The sequence below is a fragment of the Eulemur rufifrons genome, chromosome 6 (assembly GCF_041146395.1).
Source record: "Eulemur rufifrons isolate Redbay chromosome 6, OSU_ERuf_1, whole genome shotgun sequence".
NCBI lineage: Eukaryota > Metazoa > Chordata > Mammalia > Primates > Lemuridae > Eulemur > Eulemur rufifrons.
Window position 1 is genome coordinate 66,532,993 of NC_090988.1, and position 14,461 is coordinate 66,547,453.

Below are 14,461 nucleotides of genomic sequence, written 5' to 3' on the forward strand. Positions count from 1 at the left end.
ATAATTTCATTCTTCCTATATTAATGGAAAAACACTTATTAACAACACTGTGGCAGGCATTGTGCTAGAAACAAAAAATGGAGATGGAACAATCCCAAACCTGAAGAAGGGATTTCATAGTTCCACTCATGATAAAGAATATCTTCTCCTTGTTTTTACAATGCAAGAAAGAAGAGCATTACCAAGTTTCTGTACCACATATGCATTTCTATTACTCTATAATTTCATCCTTACCTATAGCCTTCTGTATGTGAAACTGAGTAAAATCTGATAAAATGATCCAGTCTTTATCTTTTCCTGTTACTTTTTGGCTTGTGATCTTGTTTTATGGTAACTTGAAGATAGTCATCCCAGTGACCAACAATTCTGGTGAAAAAAATTAAAGACATGTTGCTAGCTCATTAAAGTTTTCTGGACTTGCACCAATTAGTAAAGTTAGAATTATTTACCAACTACTAATCTTATTTATAGTCCTTTTTTATTTAAAAATTCTTTTAGCAGTATAGAGTACCTATTCAGCCATTCCATTTGTTTATGGTAGTGAAGCTAAGATTTTAAATTGTATATATTTCAGTTTGTCAAACCCATTAAGATGAACTGTAGTCCATCCTACAAAACTCTGTAACTTAAAGGTAATGTAATTGTAATTATATTTATAGAACCTTAGTAGAATCAAGGAGTTAATAGACAAAATATTTTAATTCTAGCAAAGAGCAAGCAACCACTCCAAAAATGCTTTTACTCCTCCTCCTCCATTATTTATGATTTATTCTTAGCACAGAACTAATAGATTAAGGTGCCTTTTACTTGGTTATACTTATAAAATATGACCCTATTTGATATCTTTTTTCATATACTAATTATTATACTATTCCTCTGCTTCCAAAATAATTTGGATCTATAACTGCATAAATTATTAAAAAAACTGTCTCTCACTGGTCACAGTTCTATAAATGGTTCAATGATCTGAAATCTGGGAGTGTAGTATTTGTACACAGGAGGTCAAATTAGAATAATTGCTGTATTCAGAAGCCAATAGTTAAGCATTGTTTCACAGAATGCTCTCAATACCAAAATGCTACATCTGTACTATTATACAACTTACTGATTTTTGTTTTCAAAAAATACTCCAAAAAAATTTTTTTTGAGACAGGGTCTAGCTCTGTCACCTGGACTAGAGTGCAGTGGTATCATCATAGCTCACTGCAACCTCAAACTACTGGGCTCAAGTGATCTTCCTGCCTCATCCTCCAAAGTAGCTGGGGTTACAGGCACACACCACCACGCATAGCCAATTTCTTTATTTTTTTGTAGAGATGGTCTCGCTCCTGCTCAGGCTGGTCTCAAACTCTTGGCCTCAAGCAATCCTCTCTCCTTGGCCTCCCAAAGTGCTAGGATTACAGGCCTGAGGCACAGCACTCTGCCAAAAAATGTCAGATTTTTGACCAAGGTCAGAAAGCTTCAGGATAAGTAAGAACAAAGATGTTAGGTTCAAGTCTGGTTAAAAATTCAGACACGTTGGCCGGGCACGGTGGCTCACACCTGTAATCCTAGCACTCTGGGAGGCCGAGGCAGGCGGAGCGTTTGAGCTCAAGAGCTGAGACCAGCCTGAGCAAGAGCGAGAACCCATCTCTACTAAAAATAGAAAGAAATTAGCTGGCCAACTAAAAATATATAGAAAAAATTAGCTGGGCGTGGCAGCGCGTTCCTGTAGTCCCAGCTACTTGGGAGGCTGAGGCAGAAGGATTGCTTGAGCCCAGGAGTTTGAGGTTGCTGTGAGCTAGGCACTCTAGCCTAGCCAATCGAGTGAGACTCTCTCTCAAAAAAAAAAAAAAAAAAAAAAATTCAGACACCTTGATACTGCAGGAGACTAGTGATTGCCAGGGGCTGGGAAGGGGAAGGAATGAGGAGGGACAAATAATGTGAACTTGAGTTCCTTTAGGAGTGAGGAATCATCTTTGAACTAGGTAGAGGTGATGGGTACATAAGACTGAATGTACTAAATTACACTGAATTGTACACCTCAAAATGGCTAATTTTATCGGATTTTCACATCAATAAAAAATTATTTCAAAAAAAAAAAAGGCTAAGAAAAAAAAGCAGGCTCTTCTTGTAGGGGTAGGCTTCATTTGGCGAAGTCCTCAAGAGTACAATACCTACACACCAGCAGGGAGATCAGATACGATCACTCCCACTTCACACAAAACCCTATAGAAAACTTACAGAATTCCCTCAAGTGGACCCCCTTTTCAATAATGGCCAATTAATTAACACTCAACACAATACTGAACTCATTGTGGTGAGTATGAGAAAACAGCAAACTATTCATCAGAACCTTCTACAAAGCAGCACCGCCCGTCACCTAGAAATGCCCTACAGGCAACAGAGAACTAAACACCAGGGTGGAAATGGTAGAAGCCATTTTTTTAAAGGTTTTTGTTCTGGGTGGAGGGTACTCGGTGAGAATTCAATAAGCCTCAAACATTACAATTAAACCTAGGTGCTTAATTACGACGGATGCATTTGCCAATAGGGCAACGTCTCACGGTGAAATGCGAAAACCCACCCTGACCCTCCTGTGGCGACGAAGCTCTCTACCAACGCTCACCGCCATACGCATCGGCGGGAAAGCAGCCTCCACCAGCCAAAGAGGGCGGAGTCTCAGAGGGCACTCCCGCCACAGATCGCGCGCTGAGCCGCTGAGCTTCCTGGGAATTGTAGTTTTAGTCTCCCACGCATCTCTTATTCCGGCCAGAATAGAGTGACTCAGAAAACTACAACTCCCAAAGTGCTACGGGGTGGCGAGCGGCCGCAGCGGTGACGACTGTGGCGGAGAAGGCCCGGAGAAGCTCTGCGTTCTGGAGTAGCGCTGCTTGGGCCGGTGGTAGATTGCAGGCTGCTGGTGTCTCGGCGGAGGAGAACGGCGAGTGGGTTCGGCATTTCTCGTCGGGATCCCCACAACGATGAGCGCTGCCAGAGAGTCTCACCCCCATGGGGTGAAGCGTTCAGCCTCCCCAGACGACGATGTAAATAACAATGGCGGAGTGGATGAGGGTTGAGGCCTACTAAAGGCTGGGGTAGGCCGGGAAGGGTGGATGCAGGAGGAAGCGCCCGAGGTCCCGAAGTGGGAGGACCGAGGGGGAGGAACCAGAAGAATGGGAAATATCTCCCTTTCTTTATTAGAGTCGGAAGGTTTGTGGAGGTCCGCACGCTAATTGCTGGGGACCTGTGTGGGAAGGGGAATTGAGGAATTAAATCCTGAGAGGGTCAAGAAGTGAAAGAGCTTAGTCAAGGGATCCTCATGTTTGCGTTTTCGGGGGTTAATGAAGCTACATTCTTGGGCCTTTTTACTCAGGATAGAGAGGGCGAGACTCCCTGTTTAAGTTTAAAATGTTTCTGTGACAGTGTCGAAATGTTTGTGCACAGTTGGACAGATTTTTCCGGCCTGGATGAATTTTGCAATGTACTATTAAGAGTTAACCTTAACTGTACTAGTAAGAGTAAATCGAGAACAGTATTGAACCGAAAAAATATGCCAGGGGTATAATTTGGTCCTGGCGTATGGTGGTGCAGTCTAAGAAGATGAAATCTAGCAACCCATTTTGATGTCAAATACCTCGTTCTCCTTCCCTAGCCTTCCCCTCAAACACCCCCCTCCCAGCTTATCATTTTAAATAGCAAACCATCCCTTAAAGTAACCAATTAAATATTTACTGCTGTGCCAGGTGTTGGGAATTCAGAGATGAATAAATATGGTGCTTATGTTAAGCCTTTTTGTATTATTTGTCCTAGCTCCTAGTGCAGTGTCATGGAAACTGCAGGTAACCAGTAAACGTGAAACTAGGTCCTTCGTACAATGGATAAAATGCCTTGGGAAAGTCGGTGGGGAAATTACTGGAGGGCGTGTGGAGAGGTCCTATTTAAGGATGATGAAGGGAAATCTAGTTTTCAGTGATTGTTCAAAACACTATCAATCTGAATGTGTAGAATTTATTTTCTAGAGTTTAGTTCAGAGCCTTTCATAATATCTTTGTGAACCATGAAAGGCTCGCTGAATACTACTTGATAGCAAACGAAATGGTGTTTAACATCTACCCCTTCTTTCGGTGGAAGGTGGGGTGAAGACTAAAATTAAGGATATTTAAAGCAATCGATTTTAGCTTTGCAGAAAGATTAGTAATCAATAAAGATTTGGGGATGAATCGTTATTTAGTGTGGTTTATTCATGCTCTCTGTTCTCTCTGCTACTGGCTTTTAGCTCTTGTTAGTATGGTAATTCAGTTTTTGTCAGGAATTTATCCAGGCTTTGAATAACCTGGCTGCCATTTAAAAAGTTGTTACATTGTTTTCCTCTTGGTATTTAACTGACTTGATCGTTAGGATGTTAGACACCTGCTTTGCTAGGCCCAGAAATCAACAACCTTTAGCTTGACAGAAAACTCCTGGTGATATTAGGCAGTTTAACAAAGTTAAAGGGATTAAGTAATTGCTATAGCTTCTGGTGAGATCAGTTTAAACTAGACCTTTGAGTTTTTTAAAACATTGGGATTAGATATTGTAAATGATACGGTTATTTATGTAACATTGAAAATATTTGCTCTTTTAATAGAAACAGAATCCAGAAAGTTGGTTTTTAGACAACTATTTTGTTTTTAACTTAATTCTATACATTTTTATGGTAGTTCATAAACACTTTCAATATTTTATCTGCTTTGATCATATACAATATGATGTAGAAAAAACAGAGGATGGCCAGAGGATCAGAGCAAGTCACTTAGCCCCTCTGTGCCTCAGTGTGCTTACTTATTAAATGGACTGTTGTTAAGAAGCTCTTGAGAAAAAGTAAGTGAAAAGTGATTTATAAGTTATAAAACGCTGTAATTCTTAGGTCTTATTATTCTTAAGATAGTATTTTTAAAAAGCCTCTTTTTGTAGATAAGGAATTACAATTAAATGTCAGGTCCTGGCTTACAGAGCAAATGATTTAGTGAGAATCAGTACTGAAGCTTCATTAGTACTTTTTTAAAAACTACATTGAGGCAGAAATAGTTAAGAACTAAATGGCCTATAAAAAGATATGAGGGGTCACATGGAAAAAAGTAGAGATTTGGAACTTAGGTAGCCAAAATTATGTCAGCATATAAGCCCCTCCACCAAAAAGAATTTAGAAGAACCACAAGTGGGTCCAGTATGATACAAATGCTTTAAGTCTCATCTGCCTAGAAGAAATAGTTATTAGTGTTTTTTATATTCTTTTAGTCTTTTACAAATAATTTTCAGAAGAATATAGGGGTAGTGAAAAACAACTTTATTAGCAATTTTAATAGGAATTTAACAATAGCAAGCCCAAATTTCTATTCTATATTTTTGTAATTTTGATGGTTTATACATTTGTCACTCTGTGTACTTGGGGGATTGGTTCCAGGACCCACCCACCTCCATACCCAAATCTGAGCGTACTCAAGTCCTGTAGTCAGCCTTGTGGAACCCATGTATAGACAAAGTTAGTCCTCCATTTACACAGATTTCACCACATCCCATTCCATGTTTGATTGGGGGAAAAAACCTCATATAAGTGGACACTCAAAGTTCAAACCCATGTTGTTTGAGGGTCAACTGTATACCCAAAATGGTTAACACCTTCCGAATACAGCTAATTGCTCATCAGCTGTGATGTGTAAACCTAGAACATATAATCAAATCTCATATCTATTTCTAATAGGTTTTAGCTTTTTATTACTTCTAGTTCTTGCATTTGCATCATCAGAATGTAATATTTGAAGAATTTTTTGAAATCTTTGATTGCTTACAATTTTGTATTGAAGAGGGTTTGTCGTCTTTGTTCTGTAATTGCAAAGCATTTTCATTTTTAGATTATAAAGTCAATTAGAATGATCAATGCAGTGAATGTTTTCATTAAATATTTCTATATCATCTTTTGCCTTCCAGTCACCTGTCCTCACCCTTTGTCCATTAACAAACTAAATCAAGTATATTTTGATGCATATAGCATCATAAAAAATTAAATAGTTACGCAGTGGAAGGGAAGGCCTTCCTGCTGAATGACTCTCCTGATAAGAGCACCATATTTCTTGTTTGTCCGTTTTTTCTTTGTCTTTCATCAGCTCTTAGGTTGGATAAAAGTCATCAGGTGTTTCATCATCCAAGGACTCATAGTCTGAGGTTTTTACACAATTAATTTCACCATTATCGTTAGTCTAGAATACTACTACTTGTCATTTTGAATTCACCTTCTTATCCATCTAGTAATTGTGAAATGTGTTCTGTTTCAGTATTTTTTTCTTTGCCATTATGGGTAGAAAATGAAAAATTCTAAATTCTCATCTGTGTTCAATGAAAGCTAGAAGCAGACAACAAAGGCTGATGTCTTCTTGAAAGTTGATGATGTAATACTTTGGACAATGAGTGAGAAAACTCTTCCACCATTCTATTTTCTTATTAGTCATTTTTAGGATTAAAATAGTTATTAGTGTTTTTGTAATAATTGATGAATTATAATAATTCTTACATTTGTTCCAAGATGTAGGGAAAAATATGATCACTAGGATTCTGTAATGTTTCTTAGATTTATAAAAGGGTTCAGTGGACCCATTTGATAATTGCAAGATAGAATGAGGTTTAGTCTTTTCTTTTTTAAAATGAGTAAATTTTCTCTTTATTCTTTGGAAGACATTTAAGAAAGAATAAAAGTCAAGACATCTCAATCCTAACAAATAACTAGAACTACTCAAAAAAGAAACTGAAAAATTAAAATTGGGTCTAGTGGAATGTGATGATATCCTGTCCCTTAGAATATCAGTAAAGATAGAATTTTTAACTTCAACTAACAACTGTGGCAGCCTTCTAGTTTCAAAGTGCTAGGTGCTCTAGGGCCCTGCAAGGCTCTAGGGCAATGAGTCTCAAAGTTAGTCTCCACATCAACAGCATCAGCATCACTTAGGAATCTGTTAGAAATTCAAATCCTTGAGTTCCACCCCAGACCCACTGAATCAGAATCTCTGGGGCTGTTTCAGTAAGCTAAGTGATTCTCATACAAGCAAACTTTTGAGACCCAGAGCTCTGGCTGCATAAGAACTAAAGGATTCTGTTGTGAGGCAATAGAAACAGAGTAAATTTGAATATGGTATATAAGCTTAACGTTCTAAGCAAGAAAAGTGAACCTATTTATAGTTAAAAAACGGGGAAAATAATCCATGGCATTACAGGTTTAAATTTTTTAATATTTATTTTTAATGCAAAAAATATTAATGGACTGATTTCTTTCTTAGCTTGGATCTAGCAATTGGGAGGCGGCAGACTTGGGTAATGAAGAGAGAAAACAAAAATTCTTGAGACTGATGGGTGCAGGAAAGGTAAGCATTGGATGGTATCCATTTATCTTTTCTGTGAAAAATAATGCCATGTGTGTGTGTGTTTAGTAAGAAGGACTGAATACACTTGGATCCCATTGTCTTATTTTGCATGATTAATTTTGGCTTTGCAAAATACACCCAACCTAACCAAGCACTTAAAATTTATATTATTTTTGAGCCACTTGTAGGATTCTCAGTGCCTCTATCAGTAAAGTTTGGAGAATGTACAGAGGAAAAATTTGGTTCAAGGATTCTATGTGAAAGAGAAGAGATGTTCAATCTTATGACTTACCATCTGCTAGCCCAGTGATTTAATAGAAGATGTTTCTTCTGGGTAGGTTATCTTGTGGGAACTTCTGATCAAAGGCAAAAGTCCATCATATTTTATACCTCCCTCCAGCCCTTGAAGTAGTAACCAAGGGAATATCCTTTATCAAAAACATTATTTTAAAACTATACTTTCAGGGATGATTTCAATAGTGAACTTTCTCTGAATGTGTAGACCACTAGGGAAAAAAAGAACCCAATTTTAAAAATGTTCAAGATATTTTGAAATGCCTCTCAGTTTGATTACTGTAGTAGAAGGTGCAATTGACCCTTGAACAATGCAGGGGTTAGGGGCACCGGCTCCCGTGCATTAAAAAATCTGCATATAACTTTTGACTCCCCAAAAACATAACTACTGATAGCCTACTGTTGACTGGAGCCTTACCGATAATATAAACAGTTAACACATATTTTGTATGTTATATGTGTTATATACTACATTCTTACAATAAAGTAAGCTACATAAAGGAAATGTTATTAAAATCATAAAGAAAAGAAACTATCTTTACTATTCATTAAGTGGATGTGGATCATAATAAAGGTCTTCATCCTCATTTTCATGTTGAATAGGCTGTAGAGGAAGGATTGGTCTTACTGTCTCGGGTAGCAGAGACAGAAATAAATTCAAGCATAAGTGGATCCACACAGTTCAAACTCATGTTGTTCAGTGGTCAACTGAATAAAATACAGATGCCAGGAAAACGCCTGTTGTAAAAACCTTTCCTTATCCTAGCAGTTTATTTTTACACACAAATACAGTGGTCTGTAGACATTTAGTTTTTGTAAGCAAGTAATTATTTTTCTAACATTGTCCCAATAGTCTTCCTACAAACTAAATTGGAAAGAAATAGAAAAATTTTTTTTTCTTTTAAGCATCTTAAAATGAAATTCTGCCCTTTGTTTTGTTATACATATGGGAATACATTCATGCATTTTGCCAAAAATTATTGACTACCTACTGCTTGTCAAGTACTATGCTGGGTCTTGGGGTCACATAGAGCAAAAATACATGTTTGGAGCCATCATGCAATGGAGGAAACCAGATAATAACAATACAGAATTATAATTGCTATGAGAAAGCCATGCACGTAGTGCTGTGGAATCACAGAAAAGGGTAGCTAATTCTGGTTTAGCAGTACAAGAAGGCGTCCCAGAAATAGAATTGATGTGAATCTGAAAGGATGAACAGGCGTTTGCGATATTACAACAGTAGGGTTGGGGATAGGAAGAGGTCATGTAAAACATAGAGGCCTATTTAAAGGAAGCATTTGTATAACATCTCATTAAACCAGATTTTCCAGTAATTTCTCATAGAAAGTAGTCTTGGTTTATGCAAATACATTAAGTCCTCATTTCTTGGAAACTGAGTTTAAGCAAACTGACACAGAGTATGTCTTCAAATAAAGTTATTTTGTTACAACGTTGATAAAGGGAAAAAATAGTTTTTTTATGTATCATCTCACTTAAAGTCAAAGTTTTGAAGAATCTATTGAAGTTAAGTCAGAATTTACTGTGAAAGATTTGCTAAGGATATATAATGTAATTAATAGTTTAGGAGGTATGCATAGTCAACCTGGTAGAATAAAAACTCTTCAAATACTTAGGAAGAACATCCTAATATAAAATTTGGCTATCAGTAAATAGATTCTTTAGCATACTTAAAATTCTTTGCAAGCAAGGCCAAGATTGTAGCTTTTTCCCTCATATGGGCTATTTAGATTTACTCTGTTTTATGGCCATGAAGTATAATCCTAATCCTAGCCAGCTTCCATGAATATTTTATTAGTCAGAGGGAGAACCAGCTAAGAAAGTATGAATAGATCAGTGCAATACTGTCATCACCCTAGAATAACTTGATTCCATTATATTTATGTTCAATTCTTGTTAATGCGGTATCTGTTTTGCAGTCTAAAGAAGCAGCACATGGAGTGATTGATTTACTTGTGTGTTAATGGCATGTAAGGCAATAAAGATTAATGCTTGAAGCTTTTCAGTAGTATCATGCTTTTGTATGGAGAATTTCTGTGCCATTGTTTCAGGAAGACTTGTTAAACTATTATCTTTACAGATGATTGGTTAATAATGGTTTGCAAAGTCCCATTTAATATTGCCTTCACTCTGTTTTAATGAACAGTTTATTTCTCATGAAACTAAAGATGAACCATAAAAAGTAAATTGGACTAACAAATTGAGGGTACTTAAATAGCCTGATTAATTGGTAACTTTGAATCATTTATTTTTATGTTTTATAGTACTAGATTTCTGTTCTTTTTGACAGGTTGAGGTGGCAGTTTATTGTAGTAAAGAGCTAGCTAGTTGACTATGGTATATATTTTAAAGATCTATCACTTTGTACATTACAAGTCTGTTTTTTCATTTTTGCTAGCTAAATATTATTTGCTTTCTCTCCATGAGATATATTTGAGTCATCAGAAAGAGAAGATGGGAAAGTTAAAGCAACTCATTTTACTGGCCTTTTAGAAAGGAAAATGTTATATTGACTCAATTTTCTTGTTTTCTACCCATCTTATTTAAAATTCCAACCTGATCTCCACACCTTACTCTGTTTTATTTTAATTCCACTTACTACCTTCTAACATACTGTAATTAATGATTATGTTTGTGTGTCTCCCCTCCCCATTCCTACCCTTGCTAGAATGTAAGCTCCTTAAAGGGAGGGACTTTAAGTTAGTCTTTTGTCTTCAGTGTATCCCAGAAACCTGGAATTGTAATAGTTTCTGACACAGACACCAAATAGTGTTATTAAATTAGTAGTCTCAAATTCTAATAGATTTTCAACATTTTTATAGAAAGAACATACTGGTCGTCTTGTTATAGGAGATCACAAATCAACATCGCACTTCCGAACAGGTAAGAAAGTAAAATGTAATTAGACTGGAGGTGCTAAATTTGGCATATTTATACATATTTTGGGATATTCTAACTTCTGTATATAATTGTGTAAAATAAAATGATTAAAATACTAGGATTGGAAATGTATGATACATGAACATGTTATATATATCACATAAAGTATCAAGTATCATGTACTTTGATAAAAAAAGTAGAAGATATATCAATATGATATTCTAACCAAGAAACTAACCTTTTTCTGTCTTTATTTTTACTGATTTGATTCAGAACATATATTTTAATTGTAGTGAGGTTTTATGCCTCATCATGCCAACTGTGGTATGTATAGAATTTTTTTCTCTATATAAGTTATTTAGCATATGTTATAGTTGGCGTATTGTACTGGTTTGGAGTGTATTCACTAAATTTTGTTCTGAAATCTGTGAAGAATATAAACTAGTTGCAGAGCATGAAGAAATAAACTTATTAAAAATAATTTTATGGAAAATTTTCTTAAAACTGAAAATGAATTTAAATTTTAATTCAGTCTGCTGAAAGGTGAAATTATCACCTATATAAAAATTGACCATAGACAAGGCATGGTGACTCACACCTGTAATCCCAGCTACTCAGGAGGCCAAGGCAGGAGGATCGGTTGAGCCCAGGAGTTTGAGACCAGCCTGGGCAACATAACAAGACTTCATCTCTACATAAAAATAGAACAATTAGCCAGTCATGGTGATACTCACCTGTAGTCCCAGCCACTTGGGAGGCTGAGGTGGGAGGATAACTTGAACCCCAGAGTTTAAGGTTTCAGTGAGCTATGATGATATCATAGCTCTCTGCACTCTAACCTGGGCAACAGAGCAAAACTCTGTCTCAGAAAAATAAAACGGACCCTAGTCTTGGACATTATTAATAATAACAAGGCATAATGACCTAGATTAAATTTAACAAAACTTTGAATAACTTTATACCGACCTAGCATATGTAGCACATTTTAGAAATTAATAGATCTTTTATTTTTCTGGTGTGAAATAATTACTTCAAATTAATTTGCCTTGCTGCATAAGACACAAAGTATCCCTGAGCTTTGCAGAATGGAAAAATATTTCAGCTGTTGCATTTACTCTTTTAAAATTGGGAACTTTAAAAATAAAGCAAATACCACCCTTTGTAATTAAATCTGAAATTCCCTTTTTATATTTGTATTTACAAATTAAAATATAGGCCAAGAGCAGTGGCTCATGCCTGTAATCCCAGCACCTTGGAAGGCTGAGGCAGGAGAATTGCTTGAGGTCAGAAGTTTGAGACAAGCCTGGGCAATGTGTAGCCAGACCTCGTCTCTATAAAAACTCTTTTAAAAATTAGCTAGGCATGGTGGTGCGCACCTGTAGTCCTAGTTTCTTGGAAGGCTGAGGCATGAGGATCACTTGAGCCTGGGAGTTTGAGACTGGAGTGAACTATGATGATATCACTGCCCTCCCGCCTGGGGAACAGAGCAGAGACCCTGTCTCCAAAAATAAAAAATCATGCACAGGAAACTCCAGTCGTATTGGTAATGTTCTCGTTCTTGAGTGGTAGGTTTAGTAGTTGTTCAGTATTCTGCTTTATAACTTGGATGCAACAGAATATATATATATATATATATAACATATATCTCAAATGCCGCATAATAACAAATTTTTTTTTAAAGTTACTGTTGTTTCAGTAAACTTGATATGCAAAGAAAGTCAGAAAGGAGAGCCATTACAGGATCATTTTATTTAGCCATTCTCTGAACAGAATTGCCTGCCTTTTTTCACTATTTCTGTTCAAAGTCAGATGCTTTTGTTTGTTGCAGGAGTTTTTTTAGGTGACTAGGAGAAAACTTTAAGGAGAACATTGATTTGTTCTACTATAAATAAGCTAAAACATTTAATAGCCAAAGTGCTTAGTAATTAACATTTATCTTAACTTGAGGCAGTTCTTTCTGAGACTTTTTTGTTTGAATTATCACATAGAAATTATTTTTATTGTCTGTTAGGTAACCACTTGTGATATAAAAACTTATTCACAGAATTCATTGTAAAATTAGTCATAATTAGAGAAATCAGCCCTGAATATAATAGCATCTATATTATGGGTTTTTTTGTGTAATCAAATGTTTTTATTAATTCGACTAAACATAACCAAAGTACACTGGACATGCAGGGGAAGAAGACAAGAAAATTAATGAAGAACTGGAGTCTCAATATCAGCAAAGTATGGACAGTAAATTATCAGGAAGATATCGGCGACATTGTGGACTTGGCTTCAGTGAGGTAGTAATTAACTTATTTTCATTTACTGGGAAGATAATTTTCAATTTGATACCGTTTATTTTTGTTAGATTACTCTAGCAATCAAGAATCCTATGTATACAGCTCTTTTTATACAGTTACTTAAAATATTTTCATATGCCCTACTGAGTCCCTGTAGATAATCAGAAGAGATGTTTTTAAGGATTTAAAAATAGATTTTCTAATACCAGCTTAATGTAAATTCTGCTTAATCATTAGGGCACATTTTTAATAGGCATGAACAACATGTTCACAAGTTAGATGAAATATTTCATATAAGGTTAAAATACTGGTTTAGGAGAGTTCTTTTCATCACTTAGCCTGTTGGCTAAGATTGAGTGTAGGAGAGTTCTTTCTCGGTTGTTTCCTAGGTGATCTTTCACATTACAAATTAATGTGTAACCACTGTTTACTCTAATGTAATAGGCAAAACATTGATAGTTGATTTCCACATAAAGATTAGTGGTTAACTTGCCTTATTTATTTAAAAAATATTATTTCAGGAAGAGAACAATGGTTTTCAAACTAGGAGGATGGGGGAACAAGTGAGTGGTCTTCAGAGCTCTTTCTTAAAATCCTTCTGCAGTCTCAAGTATAAAACACATGAAATGCCTGATTCCTCAGTCCTCAGTTCTTCCCTCAGCAGTCTCTGATTATAATAGTCTTAAAACAAAGTGGACTGTTTTTAAGATTGATAAAAATTGGGGTCTTTCTCGGTTTTTATACTGGCTAATTGTGTTTATTTTTAAAAGAGTCTGTTAATTGATGTTTTAGGTAGAAGATCATGATGGAGAAGGTGATGTGGCTGGAGATGATGACGATGATGATGATGATTCACCTGATCCTGAAAGTCCAGATGACTCTGAAAGTGATTCAGAGTCAGAGAAAGAAGAATCTGCTGAGGAACTCCAAGCTACTGAGCACCCTGATGAGGTGGAGGATCCCAAAAACAAAAAAGATGCAAAAAGCAACTATAAAATGATGTTTGTTAAATCCAGTGGTTCATAACTCCCAAACACTCAGTCTTTGTATTAAAAGTAAGCCTTATTGTTATAATGCACAGTGGAGGACTGCTTATAGAGCACAGACCTTTGTATTATAATTTTTAAAAAGGCCCTTTTAAATAATTACAAAGAGTGTTTGCTTTCAAATGCCATTGGTTACACTTTTATGGGCATGACTATAACCTTTTTGTAAAGAGTAAGAGTTGTATAAAATAAGAAATAAATACAGTACTCAACTTCCTTTCATATTAGCATCATCAACCCTCTAATCTCACCTTTTTACCTCTTCGGATGCAGTTATGGGGGAGACCCTTCTTTTTGTTTGTGGTAGCTATTTTATTTTTGTTCCTTCATATTTTTGTCTTATAAAAATTTGATACTGTGATATGTTCATTAGAAATACTCTTTAATTATCCTTTGTTATAGTAGAACTATTCATCATGGATATTTCTGCTGCCAGTCACAATTAATGTTAGCAAAAGATTAGATAGTTTCCTCTTACTCAGCTCTTCTCTTTGGACCAAAGCAACACGAGAGCAAGTACTTTCACACTTACTAGGATGGAGTAACAACTGTCATACAC

General features: G+C 36.0%; 2 protein-coding genes across 2 annotated transcripts in view; one reads left to right on the forward strand and one right to left on the reverse strand.

Moving 5' to 3' along the window:
* The window catches only part of SOX6 (SRY-box transcription factor 6), a 678,732-nt gene extending 676,069 nt beyond the window's left edge, over positions 1–2,663 (reverse strand). Inside the window, exon 1 of the mRNA XM_069471178.1 lies at positions 2,609–2,663. The gene's annotated coding sequence lies outside the window, so the exon portion shown is untranslated. The remainder of the gene's footprint in view (positions 1–2,608) is intronic.
* A 162-nt stretch (positions 2,664–2,825) lies between these two features.
* On the forward strand, positions 2,826–14,200 carry C6H11orf58 (chromosome 6 C11orf58 homolog). Its single transcript, XM_069469639.1, has 5 exons — positions 2,826–3,026; positions 7,290–7,373; positions 10,511–10,571; positions 12,747–12,856; positions 13,649–14,200. The coding sequence occupies exons 1-5, from the start codon at positions 2,964–2,966 to the stop codon at positions 13,880–13,882; spliced, it is 552 nt and encodes a 183-aa protein (XP_069325740.1). The 5' UTR covers positions 2,826–2,963; the 3' UTR covers positions 13,883–14,200.
* Positions 14,201–14,461: the final 261 nt, after the last annotated feature.

What these genes read in the sequence shown, in the direction of transcription:
- C6H11orf58 (XM_069469639.1), top strand. Translation starts at nt 2,964, where the DNA reads ATGAGCGCTGCCAGAGAGTCTCACCCCCATGGGGTGAAGCGTTCAGCC. An exon ending in CAGCCTCCCCAGACGACGAT is followed by an intron (nt 3,027 to 7,289) that starts GTAAATAACAAT and finishes TTTCTTTCTTAG; the next exon opens with CTTGGATCTAGCAATTGGGA. An exon ending in AACATCGCACTTCCGAACAG is followed by an intron (nt 10,572 to 12,746) that starts GTAAGAAAGTAA and finishes CTGGACATGCAG; the next exon opens with GGGAAGAAGACAAGAAAATT.